Source organism: Salvelinus fontinalis, unplaced genomic scaffold (assembly GCF_029448725.1).
Source record: "Salvelinus fontinalis isolate EN_2023a unplaced genomic scaffold, ASM2944872v1 scaffold_0124, whole genome shotgun sequence".
Lineage (NCBI taxonomy): Eukaryota > Metazoa > Chordata > Actinopteri > Salmoniformes > Salmonidae > Salvelinus > Salvelinus fontinalis.
The window spans coordinates 52,501-70,960 of NW_026600333.1; the positions used below are offsets into that span (position 1 = coordinate 52,501).

The window sequence follows — 18,460 nt, forward strand, 5'->3', positions numbered from 1 at the left end:
TGAGGTTATGACATTCCTGTGTTCCAGACCTGTCTCAGGATGGTTAGGTTATGTTGAGGTTATGTTAGGTTATGTTGAGGTTATGACATTCCTGTGTTCCAGACCTGTCTCAGGAGGGTTAGGTTATGTTGAGGTTAGGTTATGTTGAGGTTATGACATTCCTGTGTTCCAGACCTGTCTCAGGAGGGTTAGGTTCTGTTGAGGTTATGTTAGGTTATGTTGAGGTTGGGTTAGGTTATGTTGAGGTTGGGTTAGGTTATGTTAGGTTATGTTGAGTTTATGACATTCCTGTGTTCCAGACCTGTCTCAGGAGGGTTAGGTTATGTTGAGGTTATGTTAGGTTATGTTGAGGTTATGTTAGGTTATGTTGAGTTTATGACATTCCTGTGTTCCAGACCTGTCTCAGGAGGGTTAGGTTATGTTGAGGTTATGTTAGGGTTATGTTGAGGTTATGACATTCCTGTGTTCCAGACCTGTCTCAGGAGGGTTAGGGATAGGTTATGTTAGGGTTATGTTGAGGTTATGTTGAGGTTATGACATTCCTGTGTTCCAGACCTGTCTCAGGAGGGTTAGGGTTAGGTTATGTTGAGGTTATGTTGAGTTATGTTGAGTTATGTTGAGGTTATGTTGAGGTTATGTTAGGGTTATGTTGAGGTTATGTTGAGGTTATGACATTCCTGTGTTCCAGACCTGTCTCAGGAGGGTTAGGGTTAGGTTATGTTGAGTTTATGACATTCCTGTGTTCCAGACCTGTCTCAGGAGGGTTAGGTTATGTTGAGGTTATGTTGAGGTTATGTTAGGTTATGACATTCCTGTGTTCCAGACCTGTCTCAGGAGGGTTAGGTTATGTTAGGGTTATGTTGAGGTTATGACATTCCTGTGTTCCAGTCCTGTTTTAGGAGGGTTAGGTTATGTTGAGGTTATGTTGAGTTTATGTTGAGGTTATGACATTCCTGTGTTCCAGACCTGTCTCAGGAGGGTTAGGTTATGTTGAGGTTATGTTAGGTTATGTTGAGGTTATGTTAGGTTATGTTGAGTTTATGACATTCCTGTGTTCCAGACCTGTCTCAGGAGGGTTAGGTTATGTTGAGGTTATGTTAGGGTTATGTTGAGGTTATGACATTCCTGTGTTCCAGACCTGTCTCAGGAGGGTTAGGGATAGGTTATGTTAGGGTTATGTTGAGGTTATGTTGAGGTTATGACATTCCTGTGTACCAGACCTGTCTCAGGAGGGTTAGGGTTAGGTTATGTTGAGTTTATGACATTCCTGTGTTCCAGACCTGTCTCAGGAGGGTTAGGGTTAGGTTATGTTGAGTTTATGACATTCCTGTGTTCCAGACCTGTCTCAGGAGGGTTAGGTTATGTTGAGGTTATGTTGAGGTTATGTTAGGTTATGACATTCCTGTGTTCCAGACCTGTCTCAGGAGGGTTAGGTTATGTTAGGGTTATGTTGAGGTTATGACATTCCTGTGTTCCAGTCCTGTTTTAGGAGGGTTAGGTTATGTTGAGGTTATGACATTCCTGTGTTCCAGTCCTGTTTTAGGAGGGTTAGGTTATGTTGAGGTTGGGTTAGGTTATGTTAGGTTATGTTGAGTTTATGACATTCCTGTGTTCCAGACCTGTCTCAGGAGGGTTAGGTTATGTTGAGGTTATGTTAGGGTTATGTTGAGGTTATGACATTCCTGTGTTCCAGACCTGTCTCAGGAGGGTTAGGTTATGTTGAGGTTATGTTGAGGTTATGACATTCCTGTGTTCCAGACCTGTCTCAGGAGGGTTAGGTTATGTTGAGGTTATTTTGAGTTTATGACATTCCTGTGTTCCAGACCTGTCTCAGGAGGGTTAGGTTATGTTGAGGTTATGACATTCCTGTGTTCCAGACCTGTCTCAGGAGGGTTAGGTTATGTTGAGGTTATGTTAGGGTTATGTTGAGGTTATGTTAGGGTTATGTTGAGGTTATGTTAGGTTATGTTGAGGTTATGACATTCCTGTGTTCCAGACCTGTCTCAGGAGGAGAATGAGTTGGGGATGTTTCTGAGGTTCCAGGCAGAACACGACCGCACCAAGGCTGGAAACATGATGGACGCAACCAGCAAGGCCCTGTGTGCCTCGGCCAAGCAGAGGTCAGACCCATCCTAACCCCTAACCCAGCAAGGCCCTGTAGAGGTCAGAACCATCCTAACCCAGCAAGGCCCTGTAGAGGTCAGAACCATCCTAACCCAGCAAGGCCCTGTAGAGGTCAGAACCATCCTAACCCCTAACCCAGCAAGGCCCTGTAGAGGTCAGAACCATCCTAACCCAGCAAGGCCCTGTAGAGGTCAGAACCATCCTAACCCAGCAAGGCCCTGTAGAGGTCAGAACCATCCTAACCCCTAACCCAGCAAGGCCCTGCAGAGGTCAGAACCATCCTAACCCCTAACCCAGCAAGGCCCTGTAGAGGTCAGAACCATCCTAACCCAGCAAGGCCCTGTAGAGGTCAGAACCATCCTAACCCCTAACCCAGCAAGGCCCTGTAGAGGTCAGAACCATCCTAACCCCTAACCCAGCAAGGCCCTGTAGAGGTCAGAACCATCCTAACCCAGCAAGGCCCTGTAGAGGTCAGAACCATCCTAACCCCTAACCCAGCAAGGCCCTGTAGAGGTCAGAACCATCCTAACCCAGCAAGGCCCTGTAGAGGTCAGAACCATCCTAACCCCTAACCCAGCAAGGCCCTGTAGAGGTCAGAACCATCCTAACCCCTAACCCAGCAAGGCCCTGTAGAGGTCAGAACCATCCTAACCCCTAACCCAGCAAGGCCCTGCAGAGGTCAGAACCATCCTAACCCAGCAAGGCCCTGTAGAGATCAGAACCATCCTAACCCAGTACGGCCCTGTAGAGGTCAGAACCATCCTAACCCAGCAAGGCCCTGCAGAGGTCAGAACCATCCTAACCCAGCAAGGCCCTGTAGAGGTCAGAACCATCCTAACCCAGTACGGCCCTGTAGAGATCAGAACCATCCTAACCCAGCAAGGCCCTGTAGAGGTCAGAACCATCCTAACCCCTAACCCAGCAAGGCCCTGTAGAGGTCAGAACCATCCTAACCCAGCAAGGCCCTGTAGAGGTCAGAACCATCCTAACCCCTAACCCAGTACGGCCCTGTAGAGGTCAGAACCATCCTAACCCCTAACCCAGCAAGGCCCTGCAGAGGTCAGAACCATCCTAACCCAGCAAGGCCCTGTAGAGGTCAGAACCATCCTAACCCCTAACCCAGTACGGCCCTGTAGAGGTCAGAACCATCCTAACCCCTAACCCAGCAAGGCCCTGCAGAGGTCAGAACCATCCTAACCCAGCAAGGCCCTGTAGAGGTCAGAACCATCCTAACCCAGCAAGGCCCTGTAGATGTCAGAACCATCCTATCCCAGAGTTAATACTGGTCCTGCTATGTTAATGTGTCAGGCTGGTCCTGTGCCCACCCCCAGAGTTAATACTGGATCTGCTATGTTAATGTGTCAGGCTGGTCCTGTGCCCGTCCCCAGAGTTAATACTGGATCTGCTATGTTAATGTGTCAGGCTGGTCCTGTGCCCGTCCCCAGAGTTAATACTGGATCTGCTATGTTAATGTGTCAGGCTGGTCCTGTGCCCGCCCCCAGAGTTAATACTGGATCTGCTATGTTAATGTGTCAGGCTGGTCCTGTGCCCGCCCCCAGAGTTAATACTGGATCTGCTATGTTAATGTGTCAGGCTGGTCCTGTGCCCGCCCCCAGAGTTAATACTGGATCTGCTATGTTAATGTGTCAGGCTGGTCCTGTGCCCCCCCCCAGAGTTAATACTAGATCTGCTATGTTAATGTGTCAGGCTGGTCCTGTGCCCACCCCCAGAGTTAATACTGGATCTGCTATGTTAATGTGTCAGGCTGGTCCTGTGCCCGTCCCCAGAGTTAATACTGGATCTGCTATGTTAATGTGTCAGGCTGGTCCTGTGCCCGTCCGCAGAGTTAATACTGGATCTGCTATGTTAATGTGTCAGGCTGGTCCTGTGCCCGCCCACAGAGTTAATACAGGATCTGCTATGTTAATGTGTCAGGCTGGTCCTGTGCCCACCCCCAGAGTTAATACTGGATCTGCTATGTTAATGTGTCAGGCTGGTCCTGTGCCCGCCCCCAGAGTTAATACTGGATCTGCTATGTTAATGTGTCAGGCTGGTCCTGTTCCCGCCCCCAGAGTTAATACTGGTTCTGCTATGTTAATGTGTCAGGCTGGTCCTGCGCCCGTCCTTACACCGGATGGAGCAGGAGGTGGAGACGTTTCGGCGGCGTGCGATCGCTGACACGCTCCTGACCGTGACCCGGATGGAGAAATCCAGGACGGAATACCGTGGAGCGCTGCTCTGGATGAAGGATGTCTCTCAGGAACTCGACCCGGACACCTGTAAACATCTGGACAAGTTCCGCAAGGTGTGTTAACCTGTGTGTATGGCCCACCAGGTGCTGTGTGTATGGCCCACCAGGTGTTAACCCTGGTACTGTGTGTGTTAACCCTGTGTGTATGGTCCACCAGGTACTGTGTGTGTTAACCCTGTGTGTATGGCCCACCAGGTGCTGTGTGTGTTAACCCTGTGTGTGTGTTAACCCTGTGTGTATGGCCCACCAGGTGCTGTGTTAACCCTGTGTGTATGGCCCACCAGTGTGTGTTAACCTGTGTGTATGGCCCAACAGGTGCTGTGTGTGTTAACCTGTGTGTATGGCCCACCAGGTGCTGTGTGTGTTAACCCTGTGTGTATGGCCCACCAGGTTCTGTGTGTGTTAACCCTGTGTGTGTTAACCCTGTGTGTGTTAACCCTGTGTGTGTTAACCTGTGTGTATGGCCCACCAGGTGCTGTGTGTGTTAACCCTGTGTGTGTTAACCCTGTGTGTATGGCCCACCAGGTGCTGTGTGTATGGCCCACCAGGTGCTGTGTGTGTTAACCCTGTGTATGGCCCACCAGGTGCTGTGTGTATGGCCCACCAGGTGCTGTGTGTGTTAACCCTGTGTGTATGGCCCACCAGGTGCTGTGTGTGTTAACCCTGTGTGTATGGCCCACCAGGTGCTGTGTGTGTTAACCTGTGTGTATGGCCCACCAGGTGCTGTGTGTGTTAACCTGTGTGTGGCCCACCAGGTGCTGTGTGTATGGCCCACCAGGTGCTGTGTGTGTTAACCCTGTGTGTATGGCCCACCAGGTGCTGTGTGTGTTAACCCTGTGTGTATGGCCCACCAGGTGCTGTGTGTGTTAACCCTGTGTGTATGGCCCACCAGGTGCTGTGTGTGTTAACCCTGTGTGTATGGCCCACCAGGTGCTGTGTGTGTTAACCCTGTCTGTATGGCCCACCAGGTGCTGTGTGTGTTAACCCTGTGTGTATGGCCCACCAGGTGCTGTGTGTGCTAACCTGTGTGTATGGCCCACCAGGTGCTGTGTGTGTTAACCCTGTGTGTATGGCCCACCAGGTACTGTGTGTATGGCCCACCAGGTGCTGTGTGTGTTAACTCTGTGTGTATGGTCCACCAGGTGCTGTGTGTGTTAACCCTGTGTGTGTTAACCCTGTGTGTATGGCCCACCAGGTGCTGTGTGTGTTAACCCTGTGTGTATGGCCCACCAGGTGCTGTGTGTGTTAACCCTGTGTGTATGGCCCACCAGGTGCTGTGTGTGTTAACCCTGTGTGTATGGCCCACCAGGTGCTGTGTGTGTTAACCCTGTGTGTATGGCCCACCAGGTGCTGTGTGTGTTAACCCTGTGTATGGCCCACCAGGTGCTGTGTGTGTTAACCCTGTGTATGGCCCACCAGGTGCTGTGTGTGTTAACCCTGTGTATGGCCCACCAGGTGCTGTGTGTGTTAACCCTGTGTGTATGGCCCACCAGGTGCTGTGTGTGTTAACCCTGTGTATGGCCCACCAGGTGCTGTGTGTGTTAACCCTGTGTGTATGGCCCACCAGGTGCTGTGTGTGTTAACCCTGTGTGTATGGCCCACCAGGTGCTGTGTGTGTTAACCCTGTGTGTGGCCCACCAGGTGCTGTGTGTGTTAACCCTGTGTGTGGCCCACCAGGTGCTGTGTGTGTTAACCCTGTGTGTATGGTCCACCAGGTGCTGTGTGTGTTAACCCTGTGTGTGGCCCACCAGGTGCAGTCCCAGGTCAGAGGTTCGAAGGATCTGTTTGAGAAGCTGAAGAACGATGTGTGTCAGAAGATTGACATGCTGGGAGCCTCCCGTTGTAACATGCTGTCTCACTCCCTCTGCACATACCAGGTCTGTCTGTCTGTCTGTCTGTCTGTCTGTCTCACTTCCTCTGTTCATACCAGGTCTGTCTGTCTGTCTGTCTGTCTGTCTGTCTGTCTCACTTCCTCTGTTCATACCAGGTCTGTCTGTCTGTCTGTCTGTCTGTCTGTCTGTCTGTCTGTCTCACTTCCTCTGCACATACCAGGTCTGTCTGTCTGTCTGTCTCACTTCCTCTGTTCATACCAGGTCTGTCTGTCTGTCTGTCTGTCTGTCTCACTTCCTCTGCACATACCAGGTCTGTCTGTCTGTCTCACTCCCTCTGCACATACCAGGTCTGTCTGTCTCACTCCCTCTGCACATACCAGGTCTGTCTGTCTCACTTCCTCTGCACATACCAGGTCTGTCTGTCTGTCTGTCTCACTTCCTCTGTTCATACCAGGTCTGTCTGTCTGTCTCACTTCCTCTGTTCATACCAGGTCTGTCTGTCTGTCTGTCTGTCTGTCTGTCTCACTTCCTCTGCACATACCAGGTCTGTCTGTCTATCTGTCTGTCTCACTCCCTCTGCACATACCAGGTCTGTCTGTCTATCTGTCTGTCTCACTCCCTCTGTTCATACCAGGTCTGTCTGTCTGTCTCACTCCCTCTCTTCATACCAGGTCTGTCTGTCTCACTCCCTCTGCACATACCAGGTCTGTCTGTCTATCTGTCTGTCTCACTCCCTCTGTTCATACCAGGTCTGTCTGTCTATCTGTCTGTCTCACTCCCTCTGTTCATACCAGGTCTGTCTGTCTGTCTGTCTGTCTCACTCCCTCTCTTCATACCAGGTCTGTCTGTCTCACTCCCTCTGCACATACCAGGTCTGTCTGTCTCACTCCCTCTGCACATACCAGGTCTGTCTGTCTGTCTGTCTCACTCCCTCTGCATATACCAGGTCTGTCTGTCTCACTCCCTCTGCACATACCAGGTCTGTCTGTCTGTCTGTCTCACTCCCTCTGCACATACCAGGTCTGTCTGTCTGTCTGTCTGTCTCACTCCCTCTGCACATACCAGGTCTGTCTGTCTCACTCCCTCTGCACATACCAGGTCTGTCTGTCTCACTCCCTCTGCACATACCAGGTCTGTCTGTCTGTCTGTCTGTCTCACTCCCTCTGCACATACCAGGTCTGTCTGTCTCACTCCCTCTGCACATACCAGGTCTGTCTGTCTCACTCCCTCTGCACATACCAGGTCTGTCTGTCTATCTGTCTCACTCCCTCTGCACATGCCAGGTCTGTCTGTCTGTCTGTCTGTCTGTCTGTCTGTCTGTCTGTTCTACCAGGTCTGTCTGTGTGTGTCGTTGCATAGTAGCGGTCTGTGCGTGTCGTTGCATAGTAGCGGTCTGTGTGTCGTTGCATAGTAGCGGTATGTGTGTCGTTGCATAGTAGCGGTCTGTGTGTGTCGTTGCATAGTAGCGATCTGTGTGTGTCGTTGCATAGTAGCGGTCTGTGTGTGTCGTTGCATAGTAGCGATCTGTGCGTGTTGTTGCATAGTAGCGGTCTGTGTGTGTCGTTGCATAGTAGCGGTATGTGTGTGTCGTTGCATAGTAGCGGTCTGTGTGTGTCGTTGCATAGTAGCGGTGTGTGTGTGTTGTTGCATAGTAGCGGTCTATGTGTGTCGTTGCATAGTAGCGGTCTGTGTGTGTCGTTGCATAGTAGCGGTCTGTGTGTGTCGTTGCATAGTAGCGGCCTGTGTGTGTTAATGCATAGTAGCGGTCTGTGTGTCGTTGCATAGTAGCGGTCTGTACGTGTTGTTGCATAGTAGCGGTCTGTGTGTCGTTGCATAGTAGCGGTATGTGCGTGTCGTTGCATAGTAGCGGTCCGTGTGTGTCGTTGCATATGTGTGTGTCGTTGCATAGTAGCGGTCCGTGTGTCGTTGCATAGTAGTGGTCTGTGTGTGTCGTTGCATAGTAGCGGTCTGTGTGTGTCGTTGCATAGTAGCGGTCTGTGCGTGTCGTTGCATAGTAGCGGTCTGTGTGTCGTTGCATAGTAGCGGTATGTGTGTCGTTGCATAGTAGCGGTCTGTGTGTGTCGTTGCATAGTAGCGATCTGTGTGTGTCGTTGCATAGTAGCGGTCTGTGTGTGTCGTTGCATAGTAGCGATCTGTGCGTGTTGTTGCATAGTAGCGGTCTGTGTGTGTCGTTGCATAGTAGCGGTATGTGTGTGTCGTTGCATAGTAGCGGTCTGTGTGTGTCGTTGCATAGTAGCGGTGTGTGTGTGTTGTTGCATAGTAGCGGTCTATGTGTGTCGTTGCATAGTAGCGGTCTGTGTGTGTCGTTGCATAGTAGCGGTCTGTGTGTGTCGTTGCATAGTAGCGGCCTGTGTGTGTTAATGCATAGTAGCGGTCTGTGTGTCGTTGCATAGTAGCGGTCTGTACGTGTTGTTGCATAGTAGCGGTCTGTGTGTGTCGTTGCATAGTAGCGGTCTGTGTGTGTCGTTGCATAGTAGCGGTCTGTGTGTGTTGTTGCATAGTAGCGGTCTGTACGTGTTGTTGTATAGTAGCGGTCTGTGTGTGTCGTTGCATATACCAGGTCTGTGTGTGTCGTTGCATAGTAGCGGTCTGTGTGTGTCGTTGCATAGTAGCGGTCTGTGTGTGTCGTTGCATAGTAGCGTTCTGTGTGTGTCGTTGCATAGTAGCGGTCTGTGTGTCGTTGCATAGTAGCGGTCTGTGTGTGTCGTTGCATAGTAGCGGTCTGTGTGTCGTTGCATAGTAGCGGTCTGTGTGTGTCGTTGCATAGTAGCGGTCTGTGTGTGTCGTTGCATAGTAGCGGTCTGTGTGTGTCGTAGCATAGTAGCGGTGTGTGCGTGTCGTTGCATAGTAGCGGTCTGTGCGTGTCGTTGCATAGTAGCGGTCTGTGTGTGTCGTTGCATAGTAGCGGTCTGTGTGTGTCGTTGCATAGTAGCGGTCTGTGTGTCGTTGCATAGTAGCGGTCTGTGTGTGTCGTTGCATAGTAGCGGTCTGTGTGTGTCGTTGCATAGTAGCGGTCTGTGTGTCGTTGCATAGTAGCGGTCTGTGTGTGTCGTTGCATAGTAGCGGTCTGTGTGTGTCGTTGCATAGTAGCGGTCTGTGTGTGTCGTTGCATAGTAGCGGTCTGTGCGTGTCGTTGCATAGTAGCGGTCTGTGTGTGTCGTTGCATAGTAGCGGTCTGTGTGTGTCGTTGCATAGTAGCGGTCTGTGTGTGTCGTTGCATAGTAGCGGTCTGTGTGTGTCGTTGCATAGTAGCGGTCTGTGTGTGTCGTTGCATAGTAGCGGTCTGTGTGTGTCGTTGCATAGTAGCGGTCTGTGTGTGTCGTTGCATAGTAGCGGTCTGTGTGTGTCGTTGCATAGTAGCGGTCTGTGTGTGTCGTTGCATAGTAGCGGTCTGTGTGTGTCGTTGCATAGTATCGGTCTGTGTGTGTCGTTGCATAGTAGCGGTCTGTGTGTGTCTTTGCATAGTAGCGGTCTGTACGTGTCGTTGCATAGTAGCGGTCTGTGTGTGTCGTTGCATAGTAGCTGTCTGTGCGTGTCGTTGCATAGTAGCGGTCTGTGTGTGTCGTTGCATAGTAGCGGTCTGTGTGTGTCGTTGCATAGTAGCGGTATGTGTGTGTCGTTGCATAGTAGCGGTCTGTGTGTGTCGTTGCATAGTAGCGGTGTGTGTGTGTCGTTGCATAGTAGCGGTCTGTGTGTGTCGTTGCATAGTAGCGGTCTGTGTGTGTCGTTGCATAGTAGCGGTCTGTGTGTGTCGTTGCATAGTAGCGGTCTGTGTGTGTCGTTGCATAGTAGCGGTCTGTGTGTGTCGTTGCATAGTAGCGGTCTGTGTGTGTCGTTGCATAGTAGCGGTCTGTGTGTGTTAATGCATAGTAGCGGTCTGTGTGTCGTTGCATAGTAGCGGTCTGTACGTGTTGTTGCATAGTAGCGGTGTGTGTGTGTTGTTGCATAGTAGCGGTCTGTGTGTGTCGTTGCATAGTAGCGGTCTGTGTGTGTCGTTGCATAGTAGCGGTCTGTGTGTGTCGTTGCATAGTAGCGGTCTGTGTGTGTCGTTGCATAGTAGCGGTCTGTGTGTGTCGTTGCATAGTAGCGGTCTGTGTGTGTCGTTGCATAGTAGCGGTCTGTGTGTGTCGTTGCATAGTAGCGGTCTGTGTGTGTTAATGCATAGTAGCGGTCTGTGTGTCGTTGCATAGTAGCGGTCTGTACGTGTTGTTGCATAGTAGCGGTCTGTGTGTGTCGTTGCATAGTAGCGGTCTGTGTGTGTCGTTGCATAGTAGCGGTCTGTGTGTGTTGTTGCATAGTAGCGGTCTGTGTGTGTTGTTGCATAGTAGCGGTCTGTGTGTGTCGTTGCATAGTAGCGGTCTGTGTGTGTCGTTGCATATACCAGGTCTGTGTGTGTCGTTGCATAGTAGCGGTCTGTGTGTGTCGTTGCATAGTATCGGTCTGTGTGTGTCGTTGCATAGTAGCGGTCTGTGTGTGTCGTTGCATAGTAGCGGTCTGTGTGTGTCGTTGCTTAGTAGCGGTCTGTGTGTGTCGTTGCATAGTAGCGGTCTGTGTGTGTCGTTGCATAGTAGCGGTCTGTGTGTCGTTGCATAGTAGCGGTCTGTGTGTGCCGTTGCATAGTAGCGGTCTGTGTGTGTCGTTGCATAGTAGCGGTCTGTGTGTGTCGTTGCATAGTAGCGGTCTGTGCGTGTCGTAGCATAGTAGCGGTGTGTGCGTGTCGTTGCATAGTAGCGGTCTGTGTGTGTCGTTGCATAGTAGCGGTCTGTGTGTGTCGTTGCATAGTAGCGGTCTGTGTGTCGTTGCATAGTAGCGGTCTGTGTGTGTCGTTGCATAGTAGCGGTCTGTGTGTGTCGTTGCATAGTAGCGGTATGTGTGTGTCGTTGCATAGTAGCGGTCTGTGTGTGTCGTTGCATAGTAGCGGTGTGTGTGTGTCGTTGCATAGTAGCGGTCTGTGTGTGTCGTTGCATAGTAGCGGTCTGTGTGTGTCGTTGCATAGTAGCGGTCTGTGTGTGTCTTTGCATAGTAGCGGTCTGTACGTGTCGTTGCATAGTAGCGGTCTGTGTGTGTCGTTGCATAGTAGCTGTCTGTGCGTGTCGTTGCATAGTAGCGGTCTGTGTGTGTCGTTGCATAGTAGCGGTCTGTGTGTGTCGTTGCATAGTAGCGGTCTGTGTGTGTCGTTGCATAGTAGCGGTATGTGTGTGTCGTTGCATAGTAGCGGTATGTGCGTGTCGTTGCATAGTAGCGGTCCGTGTGTGTCGTTGCATATGTGTGTGTCGTTGCATAGTAGCGGTCTGTGCGTGTCGTTGCATAGTAGCGGTCTGTGTGTGTCGTTGCATAGTAGCGGTCTGTGTGTGTCGTTGCATAGTAGCGGTCTGTGCGTGTCGTTGCATAGTAGCGGTATGTGTGTGTCGTTGCATAGTAGAGGTATGTGCGTGTCGTTGCATAGTAGCGGTCTGTGTGTGTCGTTGCATATGTGCGTGTCGTTGCATAGTAGCGGTCTGTGTGTGTCGTTGCATAGTAGCGGTCTGTGTGTGTCGTTGCATAGTAGCAGTCTGTGTGTGTCGTTGCATAGTAGCGGTCTGTGTGTGTCGTTGCATAGTAGCGGTATGTGTGTGTCGTTGCATAGTAGCGGTCTGTGTGTGTCGTTGCATAGTAGCGGTCTGTGTGTGTCGTTGCATAGTAGCGGTCTGTGTGTGTCGTTGCATAGTAGCGGTCTGTGTGTGTCGTTGCATAGTAGCGGTCTGTGTGTGTCGTTGCATAGTAGTGGTCTCTGTGTGTCGTTGCATAGTAGCGGTCTGTGTGTGTCGTTGCATAGTAGTGGTCTCTGTGTGTCGTTGCATAGTAGCGGTCTGTGTGTGTCGTTGCATAGTAGCGGTCTGTGTGTGTCGTTGCATAGTAGTGGTCTCTGTGTGTCGTTGCATAGTAGCGGTCTGTGTGTCGTTGCATAGTAGTGGTCTCTGTGTGTCGTTGCATAGTAGCGGTCTGTGTGTGTCGTTGCATAGTAGCGGTCTGTGTGTGTCGTTGCATAGTAGCGGTCTGTGTGTGTCGTTGCATAGTAGCGGTCTGTGTGTGTCGTTGCATAGTAGCGGTCTGTGTGTCGTTGCATAGTAGCGGTCTGTGTGTGTCGTTGCATAGTAGCGGTCTGTGTGTGTCGTTGCATAGTAGCGGTCTGTGTGTCGTTGCATAGTAGTGGTCTCTGTGTGTCGTTGCATAGTAGCGGTCTGTGTGTCGTTGCATAGTAGCGGTCTGTGTGTCGTTGCATAGTAGCGGTCTGTGTGTGTCGTTGCATAGTAGCGGTCTGTGTGTCGTTGCATAGTAGCGGTCTGTGTGTCGTTGCATAGTAGCGGTCTGTGTGTCGTTGCATAGTAGTGGTCTCTGTGTGTCGTTGCATAGTAGCGGTCTGTGTGTGTCGTTGCATAGTAGCGGTCTGTGTGTCGTTGCATAGTAGCGGTCTGTGTGTCGTTGCATAGTAGCGGTCTGTGTGTCGTTGCATAGTAGTGGTCTCTGTGTGTCGTTGCATAGTAGCGGTCTGTGTGTGTCGTTGCATAGTAGCGGTCTCTGTGTGTCGTTGCATAGTAGCGGTCTGTGTGTCGTTGCATAGTAGCGGTCTGTGTGTCGTTGCATAGTAGCGGTCTGTGTGTCGTTGCATAGTAGTGGTCTCTGTGTGTCGTTGCATAGTAGCGGTCTGTGTGTCGTTGCATAGTAGCGGTATGTGCGTGTCGTTGCATAGTAGCGGTCCGTGTGTGTCGTTGCATATGTGTGTGTCGTTGCATAGTAGCGGTCCGTGTGTCGTTGCATAGTAGTGGTCTGTGTGTGTCGTTGCATAGTAGCGGTCTGTGTGTCGTTGCATAGTAGTGGTCTCTGTGTGTCGTTGCATAGTAGCGGTCTGTGTGTCGTTGCATAGTAGCGGTCTGTGTGTCGTTGCATAGTAGCGGTCTGTGTGTGTCGTTGCATAGTAGCGGTCTGTGTGTGTCGTTGCATAGTAGCGGTCTGTGTGTCGTTGCATAGTAGCGGTCTGTGTGTGTCGTTGCATAGTAGCGGTCTGTGTGTCGTTGCATAGTAGCGGTCTGTGTGTCGTTGCATAGTAGCGGTCTGTGTGTCGTTGCATAGTAGCGGTGTGAGTTAATGTGGTACAGTCTCTTTCCAGATCACCCTCCTCCAGTTCTGGGAGAGGACAGCCGATGTGATGAGTGGGATTCATGAGTCTTTTAAAGGCCTTGTCCCCTACCAGTTCACCACTCTCAAGGTACGTGTGGGACGGGTTGCACGTACATTACAGGTGTGTGTGTTTTGCTTCCAGTGTGTTGTAACAGTAGATGGTGTGTGTGTGTGTGTTTTGTTTCCAGTGTGTTGTAACAGTAGATGGGGTGTGTGTTTTGTTTCCAGTGTGTTGTAACAGTAGATGGGGGGTGTGTGTGTTTTGTTTCCAGTGTGTTGTAACAGTAGATGGGGTGTGTTTGTGTGTGTTTTGCTTCCAGTGTGTTGTAACAGTAGATGGGGTGTGTGTGTGTTTTGCTTCCAGTGTGTTGTAACAGTAGATGGGGTGTGTGTGTGTGTTTTGTTTCCAGTGTGTTGTAACAGTAGATGGGGTGTGTGTGTGTGTTTTGCTTCCAGTGTGTTGTAACAGTAGATGGGGTGTGTGTGTGTGTGTTTTGCTTCCAGTGTGTTGTAACAGTAGATGGTGTGTGTGTGTTTTGCTTCCAGTGTGTTGTAACAGTAGATGGGGTGTGTGTGTGTGTGTTTGTTTTGCTTCCAGTGTGTTGTAACAGTAGATGGTGTGTGTGTGTTTTGCTTCCAGTGTGTTGTAACAGTAGATGGGGTGTGTGTGTGTTTTGTTTCCAGTGTGTTGTAACAGTAGATGGGGTGTGTGTGTGTTTTGTTTCCAGTGTGTTGTAACAGTAGATGGGGTGTGTGTGTGTGTGTTTGTTTTGCTTCCAGTGTGTTGTAACAGTAGATGGGGTGTGTGTGTGTTTTGTTTCCAGTGTGTTGTAACAGTAGATGGGGTGTGTGTGTGTTTTGTTTCCAGTGTGTTGTAACAGTAGATGGGGTGTGTGTGTTTTGCTTCCAGTGTGTTGTAACAGTAGATGGTGTGTGTGTGTTTTGTTTCCAGTGTGTTGTAACAGTAGATGGGGTGTGTGTGTGTGTTTTGTTTCCAGTGTGTTGTAACAGTAGATGGGGTGTGTGTGTGTGTTTTGCTTCCAGTGTGTTGTAACAGTAGATGGGGTGTGTGTGTGTGTGTTTTGCTTCCAGTGTGTTGTAACAGTAGATGGGGTGTGTGTGTTTTGCTTCCAGTGTGTTGTAACAGTAGATGGTGTGTGTGTGTGTGTGTTTTGTTTCCAGTGTGTTGTAACAGTAGATGGGGTGTGTGTGTGTGTGTTTTGCTTCCAGTGTGTTGTAACAGTAGATGGGGTGTGTGTGTTTTGTTTCCAGTGTGTTGTAACAGTAGATGGTGTGTGTGTGTTTTGCTTCCAGTGTGTTGTAACAGTAGATGGTGTGTGTGTGTGTGTTTTGTTTCCAGTGTGTTGTAACAGTAGATGGGGTGTGTGTGTGTGTTTTGCTTCCAGTGTGTTGTAACAGTAGATGGGGTGTGTGTGTGTGTTTTGTTTCCAGTGTGTTGTAACAGTAGATGGTGTGTGTGTGTGTGTTTTGCTTCCAGTGTGTTGTAACAGTAGATGGGGTGTGTGTTTTGTTTCCAGTGTGTTGTAACAGTAGATGGTGTGTGTGTGTGTGTGTTTTGCTTCCAGTGTGTTGTAACAGTAGATGGGGTGTGTGTGTTTTGTTTCCAGTGTCTTGTAACAGTAGATGGTGGGTGTGTGTTTTGCTTCCAGTGTGTTGTAACAGTAGATGGGGTGTGTGTGTGTTTTGTTTCCAGTGTGTTGTAACAGTAGATGGGGTGTGTGTGTGTGTTTTGTTTCCAGTGTGTTGTAACAGTAGATGGGGTGTGTGTGTTTTGCTTCCAGTGTGTTGTAACAGTAGATGGGGTGTGTGTGTGTGTTTTGCTTCCAGTGTGTTGTAACAGTAGATGGGGTGTGTGTGTGTGTTTTGCTTCCAGTGTGTTGTAACAGTAGATGGGGTGTGTGTGTGTGTGTTTTGCTTCCAGTGTGTTGTAACAGTAGATGGGGTGTGTGTGTTTTGCTTCCAGTGTGTTGTAACAGTAGATGGTGTGTGTGTGTGTGTGTTTTGTTTCCAGTGTGTTGTAACAGTAGATGGGGTGTGTGTTTGTTTTGCTTCCAGTGTGTTGTAACAGTAGATGGGGTGTGTGTGTTTTGCTTCCAGTGTGTTGTAACAGTAGATGGGGTGTGTGTGTTTTGTTTCCAGTGTGTTGTAACAGTAGATGGGGTGTGTGTGTGTGTTTTGTTTCCAGTGTGTTGTAACAGTAGATGGGGTGTGTGTGTGTGTTTTGCTTCCAGTGTGTTGTAACAGTAGATGGGGTGTGTGTGTGTTGTGTTTCCAGTGTGTTGTAACAGTAGATGGTGTGTGTGTTTTGTTTCCAGTGTGTTGTAACAGTAGATGGGGTGTGTGTGTGTGTTTTGCTTCCAGTGTGTTGTAACAGTAGATGGGGTGTGTGTGTGTGTGTTTTGCTTCCAGTGTGTTGTAACAGTAGATGGGGTGTGTGTGTTTTGTTTCCAGTGTGTTGTAACAGTAGATGGTGTGTGTGTGTTTTGCTTCCAGTGTGTTGTAACAGTAGATGGTGTGTGTGTGTGTGTTTTGTTTCCAGTGTGTTGTAACAGTAGATGGGGTGTGTGTGTTTTGTTTCCAGTGTGTTGTAACAGTAGATGGTGTGTGTGTGTTTTGCTTCCAGTGTGTTGTAACAGTAGATGGGGTGTGTGTGTTTTGCTTCCAGTGTGTTGTAACAGTAGATGGGGTGTGTGTGTGTGTGTTTTGCTTCCAGTGTGTTGTAACAGTAGATGGGGTGTGTGTTTTGTTTCCAGTGTGTTGTAACAGTAGATGGTGTGTGTGTGTGTGTGTGTTTTGCTTCCAGTGTGTTGTAACAGTAGATGGGGTGTGTGTGTTTTGTTTCCAGTGTGTTGTAACAGTAGATGGGGTGTGTGTGTGTGTGTGTGTTTTGCTTCCAGTGTGTTGTAACAGTAGATGGGGTGTGTGTGTGTTTTGTTTCCAGTGTGTTGTAACAGTAGATGGGGTGTGTGTGTGTGTTTTGTTTCCAGTGTGTTGTAACAGTAGATGGGGTGTGTGTGTTTTGCTTCCAGTGTGTTGTAACAGTAGATGGGGTGTGTGTGTGTGTTTTGCTTCCAGTGTGTTGTAACAGTAGATGGGGTGTGTGTGTGTGTGTGTGTGTGTTTTGTTTCCAGTGTGTTGTAACAGTAGATGGGGTGTGTGTGTGTGTGTTTTGTTTCCAGTGTGTTGTAACAGTAGATGGGGTGTGTGTGTGTGTGTGTGTTTGTTTTGTTTCCAGTGTGTTGTAACAGTAGATGGGGTGTGTGTGTGTGTTTTGCTTCCAGTGTGTTGTAACAGTAGATGGTGTGTGTGTGTGTGTGTTTCCAGTGTGTTGTAACAGTAGATGGGGTGTGTGTGTGTTTTGCTTCCAGTGTGTTGTAACAGTAGATGGGGTGTGTGTGTGTGTGTGTGTTTTGCTTCCAGTGTGTTGTAACAGTAGATGGTGTGTGTGTGTTTTGTTTCCAGTGTGTTGTAACAGTAGATGGGGTGTGTGTGTGTGTTTTGTTTCCAGTGTGTTGTAACAGTAGATGGGGTGTGTGTGTGTTTTATTTCCAGTGTGTTGTAACAGTAGATGGGGTGTGTGTGTGTGTGTTTGTTTTGCTTCCAGTGTGTTGTAACAGTAGATGGGGTGTGTGTGTGTTTTGTTTCCAGTGTGTTGTAACAGTAGATGGGGTGTGTGTGTGTGTGTTTTGTTTCCAGTGTGTTGTAACAGTAGATGGGGTGTGTGTGTTTTGCTTCCAGTGTGTTGTAACAGTAGATGGGGTGTGTGTGTTTTGTTTCCAGTGTGTTGTAACAGTAGATGGGGTGTGTGTTTTGTTTCCAGTGTGTTGTAACAGTAGATGGGGTGTGTGTGTGTGTTTTGCTTCCAGTGTGTTGTAACAGTAGATGGGGTGTGTGTGTTGTGTTTCCAGTGTGTTGTAACAGTAGATGGTGTGTGTGTGTTTTGCTTCCAGTGTGTTGTAACAGTAGATGGGGTGTGTGTGTGTGTTTTGTTTCCAGTGTGTTGTAACAGTAGATGGGGTGTGTGTGTGTGTGTGTTTTGCTTCCAGTGTGTTGTAACAGTAGATGGGGTGTGTGTTTTGTTTCCAGTGTGTTGTAACAGTAGATGGGGTGTGTGTGTGTTTTGTTTCCAGTGTGTTGTAACAGTAGATGGGGTGTGTGTGTGTGTTTTGCTTCCAGTGTGTTGTAACAGTAGATGGGGTGTGTGTGTTTTGCTTCCAGTGTGTTGTAACAGTAGATGGGGTGTGTGTGTTGTGTTTCCAGTGTGTTGTAACAGTAGATGGTGTGTGTGTGTTTTGCTTCCAGTGTGTTGTAACAGTAGATGGGGTGTGTGTGTGTGTGTTTTGTTTCCAGTGTGTTGTAACAGTAGATGGGGTGTGTGTGTGTGTTTTGTTTCCAGTGTGTTGTAACAGTAGATGGGGTGTGTGTGTGTGTGTTTGTTTTGCTTCCAGTGTGTTGTAACAGTAGATGGGGTGTGTGTGTGTTTTGCTTCCAGTGTGTTGTAACAGTAGATGGGGTGTGTGTGTTTTTCTTCCAGTGTGTTGTAACAGTAGATGGTGTGTGTGTGTGTGTGTTTTGCTTCCAGTGTGTTGTAACAGTAGATGGTGTGTGTGTGTGTGTGTTTTGTTTCCAGTGTGTTGTAACAGTAGATGGGGTGTGTGTGTGTGTGTTTTGCTTCCAGTGTGTTGTAACAGTAGATGGGGTGTGTGTGTTTTGCTTCCAGTGTGTTGTAACAGTAGATGGTGTGTGTGTGTGTGTGTTTTGTTTCCAGTGTGTTGTAACAGTAGATGGGGTGTGTGTGTGTGTGTTTTGTTTCCAGTGTGTTGTAACAGTAGATGGGGTGTGTGTGTTTTGCTTCCAGTGTGTTGTAACAGTAGATGGGGTGTGTGTGTGTTTTGCTTCCAGTGTGTTGTAACAGTAGATGGGGTGTGTGTGTGTGTGTGTGTTTTGCTTCCAGTGTGTTGTAACAGTAGATGGTGTGTGTGTGTTTTGTTTCCAATGTGTTGTAACAGTAGATGGGGTGTGTGTGTGTTTTGTTTCCAGTGTGTTGTAACAG

At 49.1% G+C, this 18,460-nt stretch overlaps 1 protein-coding gene across 2 annotated transcripts in view; it reads left to right on the plus strand.

Moving 5' to 3' along the window:
- Positions 1-18,460, plus strand: part of LOC129843356 (islet cell autoantigen 1-like protein) — a 99,930-nt gene that overhangs the window by 21,906 nt on the left and 59,564 nt on the right. For both annotated transcript variants that reach the window (XM_055912055.1, XM_055912054.1), the window contains exons 5-8: positions 1,997-2,120; positions 4,231-4,429; positions 6,127-6,252; positions 13,376-13,474. In XM_055912055.1, the coding sequence (XP_055768030.1) occupies positions 1,997-2,120; positions 4,231-4,429; positions 6,127-6,252; positions 13,376-13,474 (548 nt within the window). The remainder of the gene's footprint in view (positions 1-1,996; positions 2,121-4,230; positions 4,430-6,126; positions 6,253-13,375; positions 13,475-18,460) is intronic.